The sequence below is a fragment of the Pseudopodoces humilis genome, chromosome 7, assembly GCF_049639895.1.
Source record: "Pseudopodoces humilis isolate 2021_Gansu_Grassland_sample_001 chromosome 7, ASM4963989v1, whole genome shotgun sequence".
Lineage (NCBI taxonomy): Eukaryota > Metazoa > Chordata > Aves > Passeriformes > Paridae > Pseudopodoces > Pseudopodoces humilis.
The window spans coordinates 22,208,832-22,218,215 of record NC_142206.1 but is presented as its reverse complement, the minus strand read 5'-3'; the positions used below and the strand labels follow the sequence as shown (position 1 = coordinate 22,218,215).

At 38.2% G+C, this 9,384-nt stretch overlaps 1 protein-coding gene across 1 annotated transcript in view; it reads right to left on the bottom strand.

Moving 5' to 3' along the window:
• Positions 1-230: 230 nt before the first annotated feature.
• Positions 231-9,384, bottom strand: part of HSD17B12 (hydroxysteroid 17-beta dehydrogenase 12) — an 82,856-nt gene continuing 73,702 nt past the window's right edge. The window contains exons 9-11 of the mRNA XM_005522405.3: positions 8,679-8,744; positions 2,049-2,198; positions 231-1,904 (exon numbers count right to left, since the gene is read on the bottom strand). Coding sequence (XP_005522462.1) covers positions 1,800-1,904; positions 2,049-2,198; positions 8,679-8,744 — 321 coding nt within the window. The 3' untranslated portion in view covers positions 231-1,799. The remainder of the gene's footprint in view (positions 1,905-2,048; positions 2,199-8,678; positions 8,745-9,384) is intronic.

Sequence of the window (9,384 nt, the reverse complement as noted above, 5' to 3'; positions counted from 1 at the left end):
CAGAGCAGAGCAGAGCAGGAGTGTCACCTACCTCAACTGGCCAGAGATTATGTGCCTAAAGCACCCCAGATAGGGGGTAAATGACAGCCAGGAAAACAGATTAATATAATAATTGGTTTTGGCATGTAAAAGTATAGCAATTTTCACTGTAATTACTCACAATAAAGGACAATCAGACACTTGAATGTACCTGCAAACATTTTTAGGAGAAAAAGTAACACATTAAAGACTCAAGAGTAATTTCCATTTTATTTGTTTTACAAAGTCAAAAACATACAGATTTTTATAGTCCAATGCTTTCACATCAGATCCAGAGGAAACCAAATCACGTGCTCTTAGAGAACTAATACCACCAACTTCACCATCCCTGTTCCAAAAAATTAAGAAAACTATGGGATAGGATCTGCATCTCAGATTTGATCAGCACCATTGCATCGGTATTCAGGTTTTTTCAATGTACAGAAATGTTAGCCCCAAATCGTGTCTCAGTGCAACACATCTTACTTCAAAATCAGAGCTTGAAATTATTCTTTGAAGGACAGAAAAAACTTCCCCTCTTCAATCATAGGAAACAGTGGTATTTTCTTGCAATTTCATTTGCCTTGCGAGTCTCATACATTTTATGTTTATAAAAAGGAATGTTAAAGACCAAAATCTTTAATAAAGAGTAGGTGAATACAACAGCAGTGCAGACTTCTCATGTACTCTATTCCCTGTGTCCAGGAGTTAGGTAACTTGAGCCTCATAGGAGCATTCCACTTTGGAACAGAACCATGAAACAAATCAGTTAATTTTAATTCAAGTAAATTAAAACTGTTCTACTCATTAAGACATTTCCTGGTTCTCATTTTTAAAGCTGTCTAAATATTCAGGATTCATATTTCAAAGGACATTACCAGACAGACTGATACATAACTTCAAAAAGAATTTAACCACAGTTGCTAACGAGTAACTCATTTCAAGCTCTGCATTTAAAGTACCCATAATCTGTTACATAGCAACCAGCACATAACATGTAACTTGTGACATTTATCTACATTGTGTTATCATCACCTATTACAAAGAGCAGGCACTGAACTTTTTAAAATGTTATTACAAATCATGAAGATTACATATTACTGAAAAGTTAGAATCCATATTCAAGACCCAAGATTTTGAATGCTTTCTGCAGTGTTACTTTATGTATATATTTATAGATGAGTTATTACACTTATTTTGGGTTTTGGCCCATTTTCTTCTAGTTCATAACCAAAAAATCACACTGGACCATGTAAGCAGGGAAGCACTCATGAGCTGGCTGATAGTGCAGAATCCTCACAAGTATCCAAAACCTGAGCTTCAAGAGGTCAGTACTCAGGAAATAGTGCCAGATTACCTTTTCAAGTAATTATGCTCCCTTTCCTCCCCTGCCCACTTGTCCAGGAATCTTTGAGAACTACTTTTTTTCTGCCCTTCACTCATGAGCACAATAATATGTATGATGGACACTATATAACCAAGATGTTCCTCAACAGCGTGATGTCTGACCAAGTCCATGAAAATATTTTGTAAAGCACAATGCAATTTTAGTTCAAAGCACTTCCCCCCTCATAATATCTATAAACAAATAAAGCCTATTTTTCAATCCATATTAGAAGTCAACAGTCTCGTTTTATCTGTATCCTCAAAACAAGACTGTTCTCTTTGTTAGAAAGCACACCTACAACTGGAGATCTTTAAAACATTAGGTCTACTTGATGTTGCAGCATGGTATGGAATCTGCAGGAGTCCCAGGTTCCCAAGATGAAGTTGCTTCCCACTTACTTCTCCTTCATTTTTTTAAAATAACGAGCCCGTATTTGTTTGTTATTTTTAATGATTAAGTTAATGGCAGTAGATGTAGGTAGAAGAGACATGAACCATCCCTAAAAAAAACACAACAAAAAACCCCAATTAAATAAAAATTAGGAGGTGAGGTCTCAGCATTTTAAAACTTGTAGTAATGACTCTCTTTTCCGTAATAAACACAAAGGACATTTCAGATCCTTACATCTTCCAAGGTGACTTACCATGAGTGCATGAGGTAGGTACCCATTGGTCCGGGACTGCAGGCCCACCGTGCCCAAGGCAGCTCTGACATACGTTTCAGGACTTGGCTTATCAAAGGTTGGCTTGCGGATTTTGGACATTTTTGTTGCCACATAATATGGTAGAACACTCTGCACACAGGAAAACTCATGTTAAGCAGGAAATGCTTTTAAGATTAATTTACCAATCCATTAAAGAGCTAAAGTAACTGGAAATCAGATAATCTGTACACCGAATTCTAGCTTAAGCCAGCCTTATTTTCAGTTCTAAGATCACGATGGGATCCCAATGTAACATCAAAAACTTTTTAATTGGATAACCTGACATAGTTCAGTTCTCTCCTGACAGTCAACATCACCAGCTGGAGCCTTAGAAAAACCACTCTTGCAAGCATACGGTTGAAAAGCCATTCTTATAATTTGCCTAATAAGTACAAAACTTCATTCCAGTTGTTTAATAGAAAATGCTGTACTGCTGCTTCTCTCAAACATCTCCAAATGTTTGCTTGGGAAGGAGGTGCAGAAACCAAGACAGTTGTTTTATAGTAAAAGTTCCTCAGTTCCTCAGAGAAAACAGCATCCAGGTACTCAAAACACCGAGCTTGTAACTCCACAGCAGGGCTCAGAGGTCGAAGGAGATTATCAGTACCAGGGTGGAAGGGCAGAAGGAAGAATCAAAAGCAGAGCACAGTTAATGAGCTTTTATAGCAATGTTCGGAAGCAAAACAGAAAAGTGATGCTGGGTCTCAGAACTGCAGCGGAGAAGCAAGAGGAAGAAGCGTAGGTATATCTTGATGGAGAGATGTTGAGAGCAGAAAGGCATGCCCATGGTAGGGCAAGATAGACCTGGAGGATCCAAAACCTCATTCCACTTATCCCAGTCTCATGCTGCTGGAGAAGGAAAGGGAAATGCACATGTACTTGCACAGTAGGAAGCAACGCCCTTGGCTCACGGTCATGGTTTTGGCAATGCTTTCAACTTGTCCTCAATTTTTTCTTCTAAAAAAGTAATCAAAAAAGCCCTGGTCGACAGTGCTTAAACTGATATTAAACATACCATATCTCAACATGCTTAGAGAGGCTGGAACTTTATCACCACTTCAACAAGGACCTCCTAAGACACTGTCAGTGGCTCTAGCAGTGATTCAATACATCCATCCACTACTGCCCATGTAGCGAGTGCTCCCACTGCCGTACCTTTACAGCAAGTACCTGAGAAGTGTGTGCCCACCTCTGCTACTAACTCATCTCCAAATTAGAACACCACCTCCAAAAACATTTGGGCAAAAAATATTTGGGCAAGTTACAGTTTGTAAACCTGCTTCCCCATGTTAGTCTCTTAAAGAACGACCACACATGCCTGACCTCAGGAACATCTGCTGCTGCTCTCAGCCGCACAGCAGGGAAAGGACCCCTTCAGTTCTCATGGAGTGTACATCCATGCCATAGCTGTGCACATTTCAACAGAAATTTTACCACCACAATGGTCTGCTCATTCCTTCACCTGAGAACATGAAAACTGTGCCCTTCTGTCTATAAATAGGACTTTCAATAATATATTACATGAGTCCACTTTCAAATGGGAAGGAAAAATGGAGACCTCAACTTCAGAAGTGAAAGCAGCTACCATTGCCTTTAAAGTCACCAAAAGCTACAAATACTCGGATAAGAAAACTATTCATTCTGCTACCATTGCAGCATAGGTACCTCATTTCAGCTCCAGAACATGAACTGCTTCTATTTTTCAGATCACTTTTCTAAGCTGAATCTCTAGTTTGTTGTTTTAAAAAGTTAAAATTATAGGCTTCTTATTCACCACCAAATTATATCTGCAACATCCCCACCAAGAAAAGCACAATACATATGATTTATTCTCTTTCTCTGCTCAAAAGACTTCAAAAGTGAACTGCATTACCCAGTTACACCACTGGACAGCATGAAGGGGCAAACAATTGTGCATGAGGATACTTGAAACAGCAAGCATATGGTAGCACTACTGGACTGATCCACAGACTTCAAGGCACATAGAAACATGGGATTATACTCCAACATTTTTCTTCTAGATGCACTCCAGAAAACAAATAGACAGATATTTAATTTCAGATACATTATATTTACCATCTTTGTATTAACTGTACCTTATTTTAATAGATATCAAGAGACTTGCTGAATTTATTTAGTTTTCTCCCCTTTTTCCTTCCCACAAGGAATTCAGAGATTCATGAACTGTATCTAAAATAGGCATAACAGATTTTTTTAAAAAATTTAAAAATCCCTCCTTAAAGCCTTTCAGCATTTTACATTCAGACAAATATAACCCACACTACCTGGATAAATAACTCTCCTTGTTCAGGGAAAGCTTAGCCTGCCCTACAGTTTCAAAACATGCCTTAAAAGTAGCTTATGTCAGTACAATATGTCCTGCTCACTTAAAAAATTTGCTACTGCTTATAGCTCTGATGCTTATTAAAATTGGCTCACACTCAAAATTGGGTTCTTGAATATTATTTAGATGTAAGAAGCCAGATCTCAAGTCCTGAATAGTCAAGTAAGTCCTCTGAAGTCAGAATAGCCTGTTTACACAATTTTATCACCTTTTTAACCTTACTTTAAAAAAAAGCAAAAAGACCTGAACTCTTTGATGTTGACAAATAAGCTTCCTTCCCTTTCCAACAGACAAAAAAGGAGATTGAGGAACATTAAAGGGAAATTGAAGAGTTACATCAACCAAAGTTGATCTGTATAGAAAACTAAAAAGTTTTGGAGGAAATAAGGTAATGCCATAAGACATCAGTTTGGTGACAGCACACTTTTGTGAATACCTGGCAATAAAGCTAGGCCTGTTCAGTGTTGTAAAAATGAAGCTGATGATGACATCCTACCTAAAATCATTTCAAAGGCAGTTATGAAGATAAGAGCCAAACTCTTCTTGGTAATGCCTGATCAAATGACAAGAGGGTCAACTGTCAATTTTGGCAATAGACCGTCAGACTGGATATTAGGGAGAAAGCCTTTTTACTAGGAGAGCAATATAAAATTCAAATAGACTGTCCAGAGAGCTCACAGCACCCCTGCTCTTGATGGTTTCCAAGATTTGGCTGGATAAAGCCACAATTAGCCCATGTCCTAGTGCCAGCAGCATTCCCACTGCTAATTGCTAGGCAATCCAACTGCTGGGAGAGCAGAAGGTTAGGGTAGAAAATTTTCTGGTAATCCTTCTAAATGGACATTTTCATTAATTTGTGGTCTGGTCTTTTATGTAGTAAATAAAATAAAATAAAACAGATAGTGCAAGTTTCTACTGCTATACTGTTGCTACACATAGTAATGAAGTATAAAGGAACAATGCCAATAACTAACTGAAGTTTAAAGAGAGTAAAAGAAAGGGTCAAAGAACCAAGCAGTATTTCTAAACATATTAAAAGAGCAAAGATTTCATAAGAGTCTGCAGAAATCTGCCAAGGAGAGATCTTTCTGAAAGTCTTGAGTAAAGTCATTGTCATCTTCTTCCTTATTTCTTTTCTCTTGCCTCTTTTCCCCATGTAAACACATACAAGGTTTTAACCTATGCTGTTATTGTGCTGCTTCTGAAAAAATAAGCAGACATGTCAGCCAGAAGAGTATATTTTTAATCCAAAGATGGGTATGCTTCAATAAAAGCAGTATCAAAGCTAAGCTTCCACAGATGGTAATCCACTTGAGCAAGACACATACTCGAGAGGCTGATAGGAAGAAACTGCTAAAATCCCACCAGCACTTTGTTTCTGCTTTTCACACGGTGGTGCTCTGCAGGTATTTCACAGCAAAAGTTAACTGGTTTCAATGATGATGATCTAGCTGGAAGGGCAAATATGAAATTAAAAGTATAATGTTTCTGAAGGTCACAGAGATGCACTTCAAAAAAAAAATCTAAGAGGGATGCAATCTTCCTTAGGGATTGAAGGAGACAGGTCAGCTAGTCTTCACAGGAAGGTACTTGTAATATTCATTACTGGCTTATAGTGATTTAGGCTGAAATAAGAGGACAAGGACATGGACTGCAACAAAATTAGCATAACAAATTGAAGCTATGACAGTTATTGAAAATCAGACCCACATAACTCAATGGCAATTCACTATCTACATTTAAGGGATAAAAAGCAGTGCTCTGCTGTCAGGAATTCAGCATCCTAAACCAACACCAGAGTCACAAAAAGACAGTTTACCACAACCTGTAAAGGTTTGTACAGGAAAACAGAACTGTAGATACAGAAAGTTACATTTAATTCTTTATTTGTTTATAATCCTAAAAATGTAAGACACCAAAAACCCTTTTCCTAGCTTTTCCATACCCAAAAGCTAGAAAACCTTTCCTATCCTACATACATTCATACTGGTCTTAATGCCTTTAGCCAAGCATGAGTCACTGGGTCATTTACCTTGTCAGTCTCAACAGGTACTCCATAGTCATATACGAACAGTTCTTGACCCTCCTTCTTTCTCCTCTCAAACTGCTAAGAGTACTACTTAGACAAAATCTGGGGAGGAGGAGAAAGCTGCACATAGAAACAACACATCTCAAAGACACAACACTTCTTTCTCCTGCAAGCATCTGTCCCTAAGCACCCTCGCACTAAAGTGACTTAAGAGCAGCTTTCCTTAAGAAAAACCAGAAATCAGAGGTTAGATGTAGTACCACAATACAGGCCCAAAAAAATTCACACTGTCTTTATTGTCAGTGAAGCTGTGTATTGAAGGGGCCTGTGGCTCACTTTGTAGACAGACTTCAGCAGAAAGGAAGTCTACCCAGAAGACTTGATATTATTGATGTAAGAAAGGGCAATACTCTACCAGTTCCTTGAGTCTCATTTTGAGACACTGATCACAGACAGAGAGGGCCACATTGCACATAGATGAATATAGATGAAGAATAACTGTCTGATAGTGAAGCTAAATCTGCTAGTAATACAATTTGAAAGACACTGAGGAGGTAGAAGTAATCAAGAAGGGTAGAAGTGAAGAGAAAGCTGTAAGGAACTTGCCACATGGTAAACATTGACCCACTGCAGGATACTTTGGAGCTAAAGCTCTGTGAGGAGAGAAAATAACAAGGAGACATAAAACACTGAAAGTTACTCCAGCTCAATCCACTTCAAGAAGTGAGAGCTCACAAAATGACCCCTGCATGCTGAACCTGTTCAGAATGCTACCTTTTTATGCATCCTTCATAGCTGCACATTGGTTTGACTGCACAAGCCAGAGAGCTAGGGCACAGAATCAAGCACCAAGGGGAGAAGTCAAGGTTTTGGAGCTGTACTCCAAGTTACGTTACCAGTGTAAAACTAAAGTCAAGCAGTTGGAATGCTTTCAAGGTCCACCTTCACTAGCTTCCTCTCCACTGCCAACAGATCCCAAAAATTGAAAGCACCCCTTCAGATATTTGATATAAAGTTTAAATCTAGGTTTACAGGAGGTTCCCATTAAAAGGTTGGTGACTGCATGGGAATAGCTCACCCAACAACTGTCTTTTCTCGTAATGCAACCCATTCTCAGCAAACGTGACAGGACATTTTCTGGTGAGTTCTTGTTTTGCTGAATATATTTAAAAGGAAAAAATAATCTAGCACACCAAAACGTAATACAGCCTTAATCTGGTTACAATTTCCCTATAGTATTAGCCAGTAATAAGAGCTGTGCTCTTTTGTATGGTGATTACACATTCAAAGCAGGCAACTTTGTGCCTTACCTTTCATAAAGCCTTTGAAGTTCAAATGGCTTTGAGAATTACCCCACAGAACAGAGGAATGAGAAGCATGGACATAGCTAATCCTGTTTGTAAGATCCCTAACTGAACTTCAAAAAGAGATACCATTGTCTTCACAGTACAGGTAAGATGTCATACCATCTTTATTAAACTGATTCTTACTCTGGAGAGGTTTAATAGCAATGGAAGGTTCACTGTTTGTGACCAAATCTGGAAATTCCAGCTTTGGAAGCAAACACTAAGTATGTGAGAACTGATATTAAAGCAAAATCCTATAAAACTATGAGAAACTGGTTTGGTTTGCTTTTGTGCCACACTAAAAATAATTAAAATCAAGGAAGGTAAACAAATGGGGAGGGGGCAAGGAGGGGTATGAAGCAACACTCCTTAGCAATACAGAAAATTAAATCAGACAGTTACACATGAAGGATCTTTGAGGCTTTCTTCCTTCTTCAACTATGATTAGTTTAGCAGTTGATTCACTGACACTGCAGGGGTTCTATTATTCGAGTCCTTTGAGCTGTTACCTGTGGAATGCCTGCACAAACACATTCCACAGTGTATTCCAATAGATGAAGCTTCATAAAGATGTATTCCACAGCACTATGCAGAGTTTTATGGAATATTTTATCTATAAAGGTTCAATTAGCACCACCAGCTAAACCCACACAAAACCAAACCATGTCTTTTGTTGCTTCAAGACCCATGGTTTCAGAGTAATTTAAGAAAGCTGCTAATGGGATCAAAGGAAATCCTTATCCTTAATCTGTGTCACACACTCATGAATAAGAGAATATGCTGATTCCTTTTTGTTGCCAAGACACCAATGTTGCTGTGGTAACCACACTTATATGAAACAAACTACTCACCTGCACAATGATGCCCTTGCTCTTGTATTCTGCATGAAGGCCTCGGGAGAAGTAATCCACAAAAGCCTGGAGAGAGAAGGGAAACATGCAGCATGATACACGTTACAATGGAAACTCTAGTTTTAACAGTTTTGTGTGAGAGTATTTGAATTACAATTTGGAGTTCCTGTTTTCAAAATGAAAACCCGAGGTTTTCAATGAAATTGTGCATACAAGAGCAATGTCATTCAAATAGAAGCTCTATGCTTATGAAGTATTTTTACAGAAGCAAGGCTCAATCTAAACAAATAACCCCCTTTTTAATATAGAAGGAAAAGGAACTAGATTTGTTAAACAAAGCCTAGTTAAAAGAGGAAAAGATGACTTCATGTTCACATTGTTCACTACTTATGTCATCTTCTTAGATATGTTTAAGACTGATTTAATTGGGTTCCTCTTGTGCATGGTTTTTAGAACATAGTGTTTAAACACTTAGTCTTCTGCCTTTACAGTTCTAAAAAATGCCACCCTATGGTGACACTTCTTCCTAATCCTCAAGTCCACCTCCACAGATCCTCTTCCAAACTTCTGGAAGTTTCAGAAATTGCAAGACTGGAAGTTCAAATAAAGAAGTTAAAGGGCTTAAAAAGTGGATGTTAGCACCTTTTGATACATGATACAGCCATTTCCTTAACCCTGCCAGGAAATATTGTCTGAAAAATCAAAG